The sequence below is a fragment of the Cervus elaphus genome, chromosome 16 (genome assembly GCF_910594005.1).
Source record: "Cervus elaphus chromosome 16, mCerEla1.1, whole genome shotgun sequence".
Taxonomy (NCBI): Eukaryota; Metazoa; Chordata; class Mammalia; order Artiodactyla; family Cervidae; genus Cervus; species Cervus elaphus.
In genome coordinates this window covers 4,168,850-4,184,729 of record NC_057830.1, presented here as the reverse complement: position 1 = coordinate 4,184,729, position 15,880 = coordinate 4,168,850, and the positions used below count along the sequence as shown (strand labels likewise).

Sequence of the window (15,880 nt, the reverse complement as noted above, 5' to 3'; positions counted from 1 at the left end):
GATAAATAAATACACTAAAAAAAAAAAGAAAGAATCCCCGCCCTCGCAGAGGTTGTGCTCAAGTAGGTGAAGTCTGGGATTAAACACACACCTGCAAATGTGCCAAGTGATGGGAAACACCCCACGCGGCGCGCCGTAAAGGCACGCTGCTGACGGTACCGCTCGGTCCAGGGTGTCAGGACAAGCACCGCTCAGAAGTGGCCGTCTGATCTGAAGTTTAAAGGGTGAACAGAATAATCTGGCCAAAGACAAAAGGGGATTCTTAGAGTCTTCCTCACAGGGATACGTCTCTCCCCGCTCCTTTCCTTTATTGCTATTCAAATTCTATGTTTACACAAGGGGAAGCATAACAGAATCTATTTTATAGGATTGTTGTGTGGATTCGTGAGTAAATTATGTAAGGCATTTAAAGCTGTGCCTGGTACATAATAAACAGGGATTCCATGTGAACTATTATTATCGTTATTTATTGTTACAGGGACGAGTTAGGAGGAATAAGAGCTCCCCTCTCGGGACAGGCTCCTGTGACTGACCTGCCTGTAAGTGACTTGGCACACGACTGACACCCTCTCTTCCATCCGGTCAGCGTGGGGTTGATGTTCTGGGCACACCTAGACTCCTGGCAGGTCAGTCACGCTCCTAGAAAGCCCACGTGCTTCTGGTTCCTCCAGGGAACAAGCACTCTCACTGAGAGCTGGCTTTGTTCATTCCCAAGCTTGCTTATGCCAGTTGTATTTGCTACTATGAGATCATGGAATTAAGAGTCAAATAAATCAATGAAATGTGAGCTGTCTTTTTCTGTGGGAACGCATTTGGATTCTGTGGGAAAATTCTATAAAGACCAGTTGATGAAAGAACTGCCGTCAATTTAAATAAAGGAGAAGTACCTGAAAAAGATTGGGAGGGCTCATAAAAATCTACAAACATTTAGATTGCTTCTTAAGAGTCTTTAAACTACTGCTTCACTTTGAATAAACCAAAGTTGGAAATACTATACAAACGCTGGTGTGGTTTATGCAAGAAAGCCAGGAAAACGTCAAATGGAGTATACAAACTCCCTCAGAAAAAATTCTGGCACTACCTCAAAGGACAAGCCAAGAAATATATATATATATATCTATCTTAAGTTAAAATAATTTGTATTTATATATGTGCAGCGCTATAGGAGTCCTTATTTTAACCTAACTTTCTATTAACTGAGAAATTATTAGTTTCTAAATCTGTCTGCTAAGGAGGCTTGTGCTTGACTTCTTACTATGTGCTAAAAGTGGCATATATGTTCTTTTATTGATTTTCTGCCAGTAGGTATTATTTTTATCTCCACCGTATCAGTGGGAAAAACGAAGCTCGGACACCTTAATGCTCTACAAGGTCCCCCTGGCAGTAAGTGGCGGCCCACACACGGCCTGTCAGACTGCACCGTCTAAGTCTTAAGTATCTGAAATTCCACTGCCTCTCTACTACATTATTATATTTTGTTGGGCTCATGGCTTATTTTCTCTAATGGAAAGATCTGTTTCTTAGAAGCAGAAGGGGTGTCTTCACCATCAAAAATCTAGCATCTACTATGACTGTGCTCTTGATTATATTAACATCATATCTGTGTATTTCTTTATGAAGAGTTTTCACATATATCATATAAATTGACCGAGACATCAACTCCACAGGGCAGCTTTTCTTATCATCTTGATCATACAGATGAGGAAACATAAGGCTCAGGTAGGTTTAGAGATTTTCTGAAGTCACATAATCTAATAACGGGGAGAGCAGGGACTGTCAGTCTAATAAACTGCCACTGACTTCAGCTCAATAAAAGACAAGAAGTCACATCCCTCTGCCCCCTGGCAGGAGTCTATGAGATTAAATCCAGAGGCAAGTAAGTATAGGTTCAGAGAGAAGAAGCAAAATCAGCGAGGATACTGAGGGTCCTATAACAGAGAGAACGATTATCTCAGTGGCTGGAATCTTTCCATAGACACCAATTAAACACTGCGTGGAGCAGGAAGTTCGTTAAAAGCTGACATGGGCTCAGAAGCTATGGCCCCGGGACTGAAGCCTGAGGTGGATGCCCCCAAGAGATTTTCATCTCAACAATGTGCAATTACATTGTGCTTGGCGAGAGCCTGGACTGCTGGGTCAAGGCCACATGAATATGAGAAGTAAAAATAAACCAAGGACCAGGAGTCATTGTAAAATGCCAATAATTATACCGCCTGCCCTCAAGTTCAAGTTCCATGAATCTCCCCTGTCTTACTGCACCGTAACCTCTACAAAAACCAGGACACCCTGTTCTGATTACTCTACCCTAGTCAGTGCTAGGAATTTCTCTCCATCTGACTGAAGTTAACAAACTCTGGGAAGAGTTTATTTTTGTCTCCCCCCCTTTTTTTTCCTCACTAGGGTGCATTTCCCAAAGTAAGGGACTTAAGAACGTATACTTGCAGAATTTGGATACAGGTCAATTAAAGACAATCTTCATTTGCAGTTTCCATTTTCCTGCCTGGACTGTCACAGTCCGAGGGCCTGAATTTTCATCATGCTCTGTTCACACATTCCCGGAATGATCTTGGACAAGTCACTTCACTCCCTCTGGCCTTAGTTTCTTCTTATGAATGAGGAAGGCAATCTAACCACATACAATGCAATGTGTGAAAAATCTGTAGATGTATTTATATGGCGTGCTTGTGTGCTAAGTTGCTTTAGTCATGATCAACTCTCTGCGACCCCATGGACTGCAGCCCGCCAGGCTCCTCTGTCCCTGGGATTCTCCAGGCAAGAATACTGGAGTGGGTTGCTGTTTCCTCCTCCAGGGAATCTTCCCCACCCAGGGATCGAACCCGTGTCTCTTGCATTGACAGGCGGATTCTTTATCACTAGTGCCACCTGGGAAGTCCATTTATATGGCAGTGAGATACAACTGCAAAATACAGTGTCGACATGTTTTGAGGACCCTGTTCCAAGTAAAAAATAATTTGTCTGTTCATTGAGCACATCTTTTTGAATAGCTCCTGTGTGTCAATTACTGTGCTAGGAAGGTAAGCTGCTGCTGCTGCTGCTGGGTTGCTTCAGTCATGTCTGGCTCTGTGCAACCCATAGAAGGCAGCCCATCAGGCTCCTCCATCCCTGGGATTCTCCAGGCAAGAATGCTGGAGTGGGTTGCCATTTCCTTCCCCAAGGCACGCTCCTAAAGTGATTAAAAACCTGGGTCCAGATATATATGTGGAGCTGCCTGCCTTACAGGAGAGACAGGTGTTAATAAATGGATAAAAAAAAGGTATCAGGGTAAACTGAGTTTGGGGCTTCATTTGGGAAATCAGACTGCGAGGGAAGCATCTAAAGTAAGCCCCCAACACAGCCTTTCAATGCAAAGAACACAGGCTTTTGAGCTGAGATCTGCAGGGTGCATAGCAACTACTGCAGGTCAGGAAGAAAGAAGGCACCTCCCAGGCAGCGGGAACAGCCTGTGTGAAGCCTCTGAGGTAGGAGAGGGTACACATCTAGGGCTGTAGCTGAGTGAGCCAAGAAGGGGTGTGAAACACAGAGCCAGAGGCCGGCAGGGCCAGACTACGGCAGACTTGCCGGTCATCTTCAGAGTCTGCTCCTAAGAGCAGGGATTGGTCACCAAAGGTTCTAAGCAGGGATGTGGCAAGACCAGATGTGCTTCTTAAGTAACAATTCTGACTACCTCCTGGAATAAAGACTGGAAAGTGATCTGAGTAGAGCTGGGGAGACTCCGCTAAAAGGCTATTGCCATCTGAGGCCAAAGAAGATCTTGGTTTGAACTGTAGGCGTCTCATGAGACGTGACCAATTAGCATCATCAGAAAGCAGTGTGGCTCACAGATTTAATTCCCGTTCTTCTATCAATATTTTGGAGTTGAACAGTTACTCTGCCATTCCGTGGGGGTGGTATTTCTCCTAGGAGCTGGGAAGGGCCTCAGAGAGCCCCAGCTGTTTTCAAATTGTTTTAGCAAAAATAAAAAATCGCCTTATTTTCCCAAATGAGTTTTAATGAGAATTCCCATAAAGAAAATGGATAAAGAGCTGTTCTGGGTAAAGGTGAGGTGTAGCCTGTTCTTTATTCAGGCTGTCCCCATCCCTGCAAGGCTGGTTTTTTTTGCACTCAATGTTCTCAGTCTAGAATATATGGTGGACTTATAGGCTCACACAGGGCCTGAGCCAGGATATGAACTCAGGTCTTCTGGTTCAAACAAGTGTCCTTTTCAAAAGCACATCCTGAGGCTAGATAATGATGCTGTGAAGACAAAGACCCCTTCGCAATGAACTTTAAGGGCCTCCCAGTGTCTGGCCTAAGGCGGGAGATCGGGGAGTCAGTAAACGCTTATGGAATTGCACTGAAACCAGCAGAATTCACTGCTCAAGTTGAGTTTATGCTTTTCTTTTTTTCTCTCCCTTCTTCTTTTTTTTCCTCTCTCCCCCTCTCTTTTCCATTCTCCCTCCCTCCCTGCTTCCTTCCCTCCTCTGGGATGAGAGGTGTTTCCCACCACACCGCAGTTAGCAGTGCAGGCAGGGGATCATGTCTCAGGAGTAGATAGAAAAGCACAGATGTGATAGGAAAGGACTCTGCCTGGGTTTGAATCCTGCCTCTCACTTGTTTTGTAAACTTCACAGTGATTATGAAGCAAGTCACTTAGCATCTCTATGTCTTAACATTCTCCATTCATAAGACGGGATGAATGACACTGCCAGCTGAGTTGTCACGATGATTAAATGAGGTGGGAGTGTGCAGGATGGTGGAAATGCCTCAAAGTGGTGAAAGTGAAAGTCGCTCAATCAGGTCTGACTCTTTGTGACCCCATGGACTATACAGTCCCTGGAATTCTCCAGGGCAGAAAACTGAAGTGGGTAGCCGTTCCCTTCTCCAGGGGATCTTCACAACCTAGGGATCAAACCCAGGTCTCTCACATTGCAGGTGGATTCTTTACCAGCTGAGCCACAAGGGAAGCCCAAGAATACTGGAGTGGGCAGCCTATCCCTTCTCCAGTGGATCTTCCCGACCCAGGAATCGAACTAGGGTCTCCTGCATTGCAGGTCGGTTCTTTACCAACTGAGCTATCAGGGAAGCCCCCTGAAAGTGTTGCCTTGAGCCTAAACTCAGTCCCATTCTCTTCCTGATGAATTTAATTTCAAGTTCACCCTGCTTGCAGAGCCCCCTCTCATAGAGCACTCAGATTTTACAAAATGCTGCTAGACACACCATCTCAGGGGGCCTGATAAGGCCCTCAGAAGCAGGAGGAGGAAATGATTATGTCTGTTTCACAGAGGAGAAAACCAAGGTTCAAAAAGTCTAGCTACCGTAGTGACAAAACTCCAAGCCCACTTCCCAGTCTGTCCCCTCTTTTAATTGCACAACATGAGGGTCTCCTGGCAGTGAGACAATCCGCAGGGACCTCCGCGTGGGTCCTGCCTTTCTCAGACACACCCAGCTGCAGTACTGTGGTCTGACTGTAGGCGAAGTCCTGCTAAGGGGGGAAAGAAACTCACACACCATCCCTGGGACCCACCACGTCGTCTAATACACGCTGGGAACCCTACAGGCATTTGGGGAGGTGCTGAGTTCCCTGTTGGCAGGTGTGGTCTGGAATTGGTCCTGTGGCCCTCACCTGGATTGGCACTGATCCTGGGGGAGGGGTGTGTCCTGTTTATCTTGTGCCTCCAGAGCCCACCCAGGCTGAGTTCTCTGGAAATACTGGCTGCACTGGCCTGCCCTGAGCCTGACCTCCTCTCTCTACTTAGAGGGGATGTGTCTGCCTTGTCTGCCTGGGCTCCAGAGCTGGTTCAGGGTTCTAGGACTGGGACCGTTTCCTGAATCTCAGTGCTCTACATTAGGGCCTGTGGAACTTTGTTCCTGGTCTTCTACCACCCTCAAGACCTTGATGAGCCAACCCTGTCTGTAACATCATCAGACACTCACGCCAAGGTGCCCCAAGCAGGCAGAGCCTGCTTCTGCTCACTGCCTGGAGCCAGCACCAGCCTCTTGACCACCAGCCCCACCCATGGGGTCAGCAAGGCCATTCCAATCCTGCCACTTATCTGCCCTGTGACCTCAGACGAGTCGATCCCAAGTCTGCCTCATCAGTTTCCTCATCTATAAAACAAACCCAACTGCATCAGCTTCATAGAGATTGTGTGAGGATTAGATGAAAAAAATATATATATATATGTCATCATTATCATCAACACTCAGACTCACTGACTGCTACTGTGGGCTAAGCAATTTATATGCAAAAATTAGTGCCTGGTTAAAGGAGGCCACCTGATGCGAACAGCCAGCTCATTGGAAAAGACCCTGATGCTGGGAAAGATTCAGGGCAGCAGGAAATGGGGGTGACAGAGGACAAGATGGTTGGATGACATCACTGACTCAAAGCACATGAATTTGAGCAAGCTCCGGGAGATGGCGGAGAACAAGGAAGCCTGGCGTGCTGCAGTCCATGGGGTTGCAGAATCAGACACAACCTAGTGCCTGAACAACAACATGTATTAAGGTTTTTCCACGGGTGAGGTCCTGTCCTAAAGGTTTAATGTGGGTTCAAGCATTTAATCCTCAAGACAGCCCTACATATTGGCACTGTTGTTCGCTTCATTTTAGAGATGAGAAAACTGAGGCTTAAAGCTGGTGGTATAACTTCCCCAGGGTTATAAACTGAGGATGTGCTAAAGCTGGGATTCGAACCCAGGCAATCTGACTCCAGAGTCTTTAGTGAGCTGTACCGCTTGTTATAATAGATGTTCAGTAGGTGTCTGTTATTGTTTTGTGATTTTTATTATCACTCATCTTATTTGCCCTATTTACAGAATAGTCACCCCTAGCTCCAACTGCACTCCATTTATCCTGTGGTACTTAATCTCCAAAAAGGATTCCCTCTGCACTCCACCCCCACCCCACACCTCCCAATATCCACACCCTTGAATCTCCGCTGGGCTTTTGGCCAAGAGAATATGGTAGAAGGGATATTCTCTGACTTCAAAAGCTAAACTGTAAGAAGACTTAAGATTTCCTCTTCATCTCAGGAGACTGCCACGTTTCAAGAAGCCCAGGCCGCGTGAAACGGGCACGGGCGGGCCAATATCACCGGCCACCTCTGGGAGTGAGCCATCATGGATGTCCAGTCCAGTCAAGCCCCCTGGTGATCCCAGCCCCAGCCAAACTGAGGGAGCCCAGCTGCACCCAGTCAGTCTACAGAATCCTGAGAGTTTATAGTAAGCGTTGCTTTGAGCCAAGAAGTCTTGAGTGAATTGTTTGGCAGCAGTTGATAACCAGAACACTCCTGGCAACAATTGATAACCAAAATCCTTCCAGTCCAGTATTAGGTTCCCACACACCTTGAAACCAAGCTGCAGTTATCTAGATTTGACTTCTCACTAAATTTTCGAGGCAAACACCTCTTCGAAGTAACAATAAGATAACATTTATCGCCCTTGGGTATGTTATTAAACTGTGTGTGCCTCAGTTCCCTTATCTGTAGAGTAGAAACAGTAAGAGTCCCTTGTTCACAGCACTGTAGTGAGGGGAACATGAGTTAGTCCCAGGAGATGCTCAGAGCAGCGCCTGACCTTTAGAATCCATATACAGGTATCCCCTGCTTTTCGAAAGTTTGCTTTATGCCACTTCACTTTTTATTAATAATAAAGACCTACAAAAGACCTAACCAAAAGAAACCCCAAGATTTTAGCTTTCTTGAAAAAAGGTAACTGCGTCTTTGCTTTATACCATTTGAGCTTATGAAAGGTTTCATGGAAACACTCTACTTTCTGATAGCGGGGGGAGCCTGTACTAAGTGACGCCGCTCTATCAACTGAGACAGGCTTTTTGAATTTTAAAATCTTAATCCTCATACTTAACCTGAAGGCTAGGGGAATTCCCCCTTGTTCCAAATGAGCTGCAGGGAGTTACATAAAGCCTCGTGGCTAGTAAAGGGGGTCAGGGTTTGGACGCAGTCTGCGCTCTTTCCCTCTCCCCACTCCAGCCCCGCCTCAACACCGCCACCCACCCTTCTTGGCACAAGGGACAGCATTAGCTTGTGGACTCAGCGCCCACGGAGCCCAGGACACAGACAGATCACAGCAGAGCAGGTGGCTCATTAGCCAATTCCAGCTTGATCGGCCCTGGTGGCCCAGGGTCCCCCGTGTCAGCACCTCTGTCTGACACAGCTGTGTGGCGGGGAGGTGCCCTGCCTGCTGCGGTGAGAAAGGCTCATTAAAGCCTCCAGTTCTCATGGCAGGAAGCGGCCCGCCGCCAGCAAGGAGGTCCAGCTCTGTGGGGAGGGCGTTGGACGAGTCAGCACGGAGCACACGTCTGAGCCCCCGCCGCCCGGGATCCAGAGTCCAAAACGCGCCATGTGAATAGAACCGAGCGACTTGCCCACATGGAACCCAGAGGTCCTCTCCAGATGTGTGGAGGGGGGAGGTTCTGATTCAGGAGGGGAGACGGCAACACTGCGAGTTCTTTCTTTGCAGGTCCCACCGGTGGGAGGACACATCTAGCTGTCTACGCCTGTCGTCTTGCAGAGAAGAGCACGTTGTACATATGGACCTCCACATTCAGAGCAGAGAAGCGACCTGCTCCAGGTCACAGAGCTTGCCGAGGGTAGGGTGTGATCTCACCCAGGCCCCCGATTCTGCCCCTCCCCTCCAAGGCCCGGCCAGTCCTCTCTCCTCTGGACACTCCCCGCCGATCCAAGCCTTCCCTGGACCCCGTGTGCCCGTGGTGCTCTACACTCTGTGCCCTGGACACGCTGCTCACCTGTAATCGTGTGTCTTCCCCACATCTTGGGGCTTCTGGACTTACCACTTCATCCTGTAGATTGACAACCAGCAAAACTGACGCCTGCATTTGTTTAAAGTCTGTAACCGTTAAATGTTATACTTTTGCCCAGATGTGCAGCCAGTGTGGTCCACTTGGGGATGCACCATTCCATCACTTAGGGATCTGGTCAAAAGCCACCTCGTCCGGGGTCTAGGCTCAATTATATCACACCAAATCCATATGTTCACTTCATGGCAGATAGATGGGGAAACAGTGGAAACAGTGGCTGACTTTATTTTTCTGGGCTCCAAAATCACTGCAGATGGTGATTGCAGCCATGAAATGAAAAGACGCATACTCCTTGGAAGGAAAGTTATGACCAACCTAGACAGCATATTAAAAAGCAGAGACATTACTTTGCCAACAAAGGTCCGTCTAGTCAAGGCTATGGTTTTTCCAGTGGTCATGTATGGATGAGAGAGTTGGACTATAAAGAAAGCTGAGCACCGAAGAATTGATGCTTTTGAAGTGTGGTGTTGAAGAAGACTCTTGAGAGTCTCTTGGACTGCAAGGAGATCCAACCAGTCTGTCCTAAAGGAGATCAGTCCTGGGTGTTCATTGGAAGGACTGATGCTGAAGTTGAAACTCCAATACTTTGGCCACCTGATGCGAAGAACTGACTCATTTGAAAAGGCCCTGATGCTAGGAAAGATTGAGGGCAGGAGGAGAAGGGGATGACAGAGGATGTGATGGTTGGATGGCATCACCGACGTGATGGACATGAGTTTGAGTAAACTCCAGGAGTTGGTGATGGACAGGGAGGCCTGGTGTGCTGCCGTTCATGGGGTCGCAAAGAGTTGGACACAACTGAGAGACTGAACTGAACTGAAATCCATATGTTCAAGTCCTTACCCCAGTATCTCTATATGTGATTCTGGAGATAAGAACATTAAAGAGGTAATTAAATTAAAATGAAGTCACTGAGATGAGCCCTAAGTCAACAGGTCTGGTGTCCTTATAAGAAAGGAGGGTTAGGATACAGACACCCAGATAGAGAAAACCCCGTGACGACACCGGAGGAGATATCCAGTTACAAGCCAAGGAGAGAAGCCTCAGGAGAAACCACCCACTCCAATTTCTTCTAGCCACCAGAACTGGGAGAAAATGCATTTCTGTTGTTTAAACCACTCCATCTGTGGTACTTTGCTATGGTGTCCCTAGGAAGTTGATACATGTGGGGAGCACTTCCTGACTGCCAACAGAGCCCCCTCCTCACTCCTCCACTAAGAGATCTCTTTCATGACACTGTTACTGTGTTCATTTCTGAGTCTCCCCCAGTGCCTGAGGCAGGTCACAGACGCCCGGTGGGTCTAAAAGAATCCACTCCAGCCCCTCACTCACGGCGGCAGTCTGGGATCTGGCGCAGATGACCAGGGACCCCTTTCCTAGTCCCTCCTCCTGCAGCATTTCAACAAGTAAGCCGCTGCTGGCTGAAATTCCATTTGTTTCACAAAATAAGGATCACAAGCGAGATGCAAGCAAAGGGACCTAAGTTGGGGGAATGGGGAGAATAGAGATGAGCCCGGATAGGTATACAAAGAAACTGGGATCCAAAGAGTCGGACACGACTGAGCATGCACGCACACTGGCATAGAATCTGCTAAGTGAAGGTGACTGAGCCTCAGTCTTTTAAAGAGTGGATCCACTTTCACTGACCAAAACTGAACGTGGAGCCCCCAAATATGAAACAGATGCAAGCACTGTTGCTCTGGCAGGAGCAAGGTGGACAGACCCCCAAGCCTGCCTTCCTACTCTCCCATGATGCCTGCATGAAAACCCTGGAGACACCAATACAGAAAACCCCCTGATGTAGCTCATAAATGCCCTGGGAGAGCGGAGTCTAAGAGACTTGGGTTTGAATTCTGAATTTGAATCCTCCTGAGAGAGTAGACAGACCCTAGGTGCTAGGAGGGCACGACCCTGTGAGTCTTGCTCACCCCCATCTTCTCCATCATTCGCCAGAACACCTGGAACATGGCGAGCAGGGATGGTGCGGGGCTGAGGCTCGCAAGGCAAGTGGGCATTTGAGGAGACGCTCCCTCTCAGGGAGGACCCCGCCCCTGCATGACTGGGGAGTAGTGCTCCCTTAAAGTTCTCATGGTAGGCGCCTCCTTTGCTTCACTCTACCCCAGGCCCTGATCAGAGGCCCTGAATCAGTAAGTTGTTCAATTCATTCACTAACCTAGTTTCTTCGCTACTAAGATGAGGATGCTAAAAACGGCTTTGCCAAGTAATTTTAAAGTGAGATAATACATTTAAGCAACCAGAATAATGTCACATAGCGGTCGGGTCTATTGTTAATTTCCTTCCTCAGTGAGCTGGATCAGACAACACATATGCTGAAAGTTCAGGGTATTTTCCGGAAAAGGTAAGAAACCCAGTCCCCCAGGGTCAGTAGGGGAGAAGCCCGAGAGACCGCGGTTCTGGACCACGCGAGGCCGGGTGTTCCAAGTGCATCCTCTACCCGGCGTCCGGCTCCTTCTCAGGTCTGAGCCTGCGGGGGCGGAGGGTGGGCCAGCACTCACCTCTCTCTGGGCAGCTGGTGGTTGGGGTTGTGGCGGCAGCGGACGCTGAGGCCGAAGAGCTTGCGGGCGGTGCGCTGGATCTTCTGCCTCTGGGCCTCCGTGGAGCTCTGCAGAAGCTTGTAGCGGTTCTGCAGGTCCCAGTCGTTGCCCCAGTGCTGGTGGATGCTCCCGATGGTCAGGAAGTGGTTGCTAGGGAGACGCTTCATGAACGATTTAAACTCATCTAGCAAGAGACAAAGGCCAAGGAGACGGGCTGAGCATGACATTCCCCATCGGCAGCTGCCTCAAATGCTCGGCCCTACCCATCAGTAAACAGGCCCGCACTAAGGCCTATTTACCCATCAGTAAACAGGCCCACGCTAAAGCCAACTCCTTGGCGGCCTATAAACACGGCACCAGTCTGCTCTGCTCCTGGCAGTAGTGAAGAGGCCATTGCGCTGTCAACGATGGGTCTTTATCAATACTTTGCTGCATCCCACATCCTTACTTCAGACAGGGTTGCCCAAACTTCCATCATTTGAATGGCAGCTTTACAATGGTATTCACATATCACTTGTACTTATATCTTACTTAATATTTTCTTTGAAGTAATTAAACCACATTTTTACCCGATCAACACAGAAAATCACTATAACATGCATTTGGTAGGATGGGAACTGTAGAAATAAGGCTGTAAAAATAAATATGATGAAAACGATATTAACAAATTCCAGCCAAATACTGTGGCCTGCTGGGTGACTGAAACCCATGCCTGGTCTCAATCTGAAATGTAGGGAAGTAGCAAGCGACCGTGTGAAGGGATATTAGCAGCAACTGAAATGTTCTCTGATGTGATCTGCAGATGGACAGGGAACGGACACGGACCCCCTCCCCGCTGTGAGTCCCGCTCTCACTGGAAGCTGTATGCGTAGGCCGCCTTTCCTCAAGTCACAGTTTGGGAAACTCCAGCTTACGAGATGGGGACACACTCCTGGGCCTCCAGGGCTCCTGCCTCAGGTTGGGATACTCAGTTTCAGCGTGTCAGCAGGCGCCACAAGGTGACACAGCCTCAGGAATTACCTGGGCCAGATTTCTTGTTCTACATTTGGAAAAACTGAAGCCTCAAGTGGGAAAATGATTTTCCGAAGGTAGAGCAGTCCAGGGGTAACAAGAGGAAGGATTAAAACATGAGCTGTTGTTTTCTGATCTAATACTTACCCTCATCCACTCCCCAGTATTGGGAATATTAATGCGTTAAGGAGTTAACTGTTTTGCAGGAAAAAAAAAAGCCTAACTAGTCAGAATATCTATCCATCCATCCTATGTCTCTATATCAGAACCTTAACAGTTTCACTTTATGTTATAAAAACCCTACACAAAGAACTTCCCTGGCGGTCTAGGGGTTAGGACTCCATGCTTCCACACAGGGGACATGAGTTCGCTCCCCAGCAGGGGAACTAAGATCCCACCTGCTGCACAGTCAAAAACAAACAAACAAAAAACCCAACCTACGAGGAAATCTCAGGTATATTAGGCATTCATTTTAAAAAATGCCTTCAAAGCTTTCAATAAGCACCAAGCTCAGTCTTCAACACTCAACACACATCACTGATCTTTACAGCAAACGCCTGAGACGGGAGCTCCTTCTACAGAAACTAGGACACAGAGGAGTTAACGAACTTGCCAAGGTCACACAGCCAGTAAGTGGTAGAATCAGAACTCTGGGTGGCTCCAAACATGTACTCTTACTTAGCATATTTACTTACTCTCAACACATAAACAGGGCCAGCGAATTGGGAGCAAAAACTATGCATTTTTAATATATTTTATATTAAGATGCTAAAAACAGGAGCCTCTGACTCCTAGAAGACCTCAGCACCTCGTTACAGACAGTCAGACACGCAGGAGTTCAAGCTGATTCTTAAACTGTGGACGGCTGTATAACCATGATTGTTATACAGTTGTTATTCAACGCCTCAGTTTTCCCATCTGTCAATAACAGCATCTAATCCAAATCTACAGAGAGTGACATAGGATGGCATCTGCCTAGTTTTCAAAATCCAGAAAGTGCTGAGCGGATGGTTGTGTAAGATGGGAAGGATGACTGCAGCGAGCCGGCTGGAGGCAGGGGACTGGCCCTGATGACTCTGACACTTTGACCAGTCCGGCTCTCCCCTCAGTGCAGCTCATCTTGTAAAGGGCTTTGTTGACCTCGGAGATAACAGTCCTTTCAACGAACCAGAATCTGGGTCTGATAGGAAGATCTGAACAAGCTTATGCTTACCAGGGGAGAAGAGGGGTGGCAATGAACTGGGAGCCAGGGGCTGACATATCCACACAACCGTTTATCAGAGAGCTAGTGAGAGCCTGCTAAATGGAAACAGCACAGGGAACCCTACTCAATGCTCTGTAATGGCCTATGTGGGGAAAGAATCTAAAGGAGAGTGGATATACGTACATGTATGACTGATGCACTTTGTATACCTGAAATTAATGCAACATTGTAAACAACTAGTCTTCAAAAGTCCTCAACATTTTTTTAAGTGAAAATGATTTAATTTCTTGACTAAAACTCCTAATAGAAGAGGCGTTGTTGTTTAGTTGTTAGGTCATGTCTGACCTTTTTGCGACCCCATGGAGTAGATTCCTCTAGGCTTCCTTGTCCATGGGATTTTCCAGGCAAGTATGTATGCTGGAATGGGTAGCCATTTCCTCTTCCAGGCAATTTTCCTGACCCAGGGATCGAACCCGAGTCTTCTGCATTGGCAGGAGGATTCTTCACCACTGAGCCACCAGAGAAGCCCAGAGGAGGAACAGACCCCTATTTACGTGTATAAACTAGCTCTTATTTGACCACTAACACTCCAGCCATGAAGGAATCAATGGCTTTGACCTTTGACCAGGCATTAATCCCTCCAAATGACCTGGTCCTGAGTCATTAAGGTTATGGGTTGCAAAGGAAAGGAGGAAAATACACATATACAAGCCACATTTCGTGCAGATGGATGGGTTTGTCTTCCTAGGCACAAACATTTCAAAATGGATAAGTGCAGGATATCTGGGGGAAATGTGCTTTTGTGGAGACAAACTGTGACACAGCAATCATTTCCGCGGCCTTTTCAGCTTACTCTGCAGCATCTCTGCTTTCTGCATTTCCTCCCCCCGCCTACCCACCCTCCCACCCTAAGCGGTTTCTCTTCCTTGGGGAAAAAGGATTCTATGCTAGGCATCCCTACTACATGTGCACACAGCCGACACCCACCTCTGCTTTTTAGCAATCAGTAGAATCTCTTTGCAAAAGCATTTTATCAAATGCTTCTTTTTTCTTTTTTTTTTTGAGACCAAATACTCGTCATAACACATTTCCATCATGAAGCTCTCCTCTTTCATAGATTCCCAGGATTTTAAATGGACTAATGGGTGCAGGTTCCTAAGGCATCGCAGTTCCACTGGGTGACCAGGTAAGAACAGAATCGTGGATTCTTTCTGTGCTCCCAGAGCTGGAGCGGGGGGCTCGGAGTTCAAGGAAACCAACAGTTTTCAAACACAGCGCTCTATGGCTCAGCTTCTATCTGTGGTACACTGTGGCTCCAAGGTATGATTTTGTTTGATCAAAGGGTTCCTTGGAGAAAGATTTAAATAAATTCAAATATTTAAAACAAAAACATGTCCTCTCATTTATCAGATGAGTGAGCTGAGGCCGGGTGTGGGGGTTGGGTGGGTAAAGTAGAATTAATGAGTTACAAAAGCTGCTGTGAGCGCTGGATGTGGAATCAGGGCTTCCATTACCAATGCTGTCACTTACGGACTCTGTGGCCCTGGGGAGACACGGGTGCTTGGCGTCCTCCCTCCTCTAGAACACAGTGATATCACTACATGCTTCAGTGCAGTGTATGACAGATTTAAGGAATATAAAGTTGTGCTAAAAATAGAAATGCTCTATACATATGTCCATTTATTTAACACATCTCTGAGAACATATTAAATGCCAGATATCCACTTGGCATCTCTACTGGAAGTCTCAAGGGTTCCCAAGTTTTTCACGTCCAAAACTCAGTACACAGTCTTCTTTCTAAACCTTCCGGGGTGGTCTAGCTCTGTGAATGGTACCCACATCCATCAGACTGCTTAATGAAAAACCTAAAAGCCCTCAGAGCCCACCTGAAGACCCTTCCTCCAACTCTCAGAGCCAGTCTACCATCAGGTCCTGCCAAGTTTTCCTCCCAAACCTCTTGGCATCGGCGTCTCTGCACGTTTCACTTTTACTGTCTATCCCATCCTCCTAGCCCACATCGCAGCCGTGTCGCTCCTGGGTGCCTCCCGCTGGCCGATCTGCACCCGCCGTCTGAGCTCGGCACACACGCAGATGCTGACGCTCTCCCTGGAGGGGGCCTCTCCTGACTCCCCGGCCACACCACCCCCCAACAGCACGTGACCTGCTCACAGGCGCTCCTCAGTCCACACACACAAGTGATTAACATGTCACCACGACCTGCACAGTTAGATGATCAATGCCAGGGTGGCCCATTAACTATAAGCTCCATGAG

The 15,880-nt window shown here is 47.6% G+C and overlaps 1 protein-coding gene across 1 annotated transcript in view; it reads right to left on the bottom strand.

Annotated features, from left to right (window-relative positions):
- Positions 1–15,880, bottom strand: part of BRINP1 (BMP/retinoic acid inducible neural specific 1) — a 190,987-nt gene that overhangs the window by 18,034 nt on the left and 157,073 nt on the right. Inside the window, exon 7 of the mRNA XM_043870531.1 lies at positions 11,355–11,577. Coding sequence (XP_043726466.1) covers positions 11,355–11,577 — 223 coding nt within the window. The remainder of the gene's footprint in view (positions 1–11,354; positions 11,578–15,880) is intronic.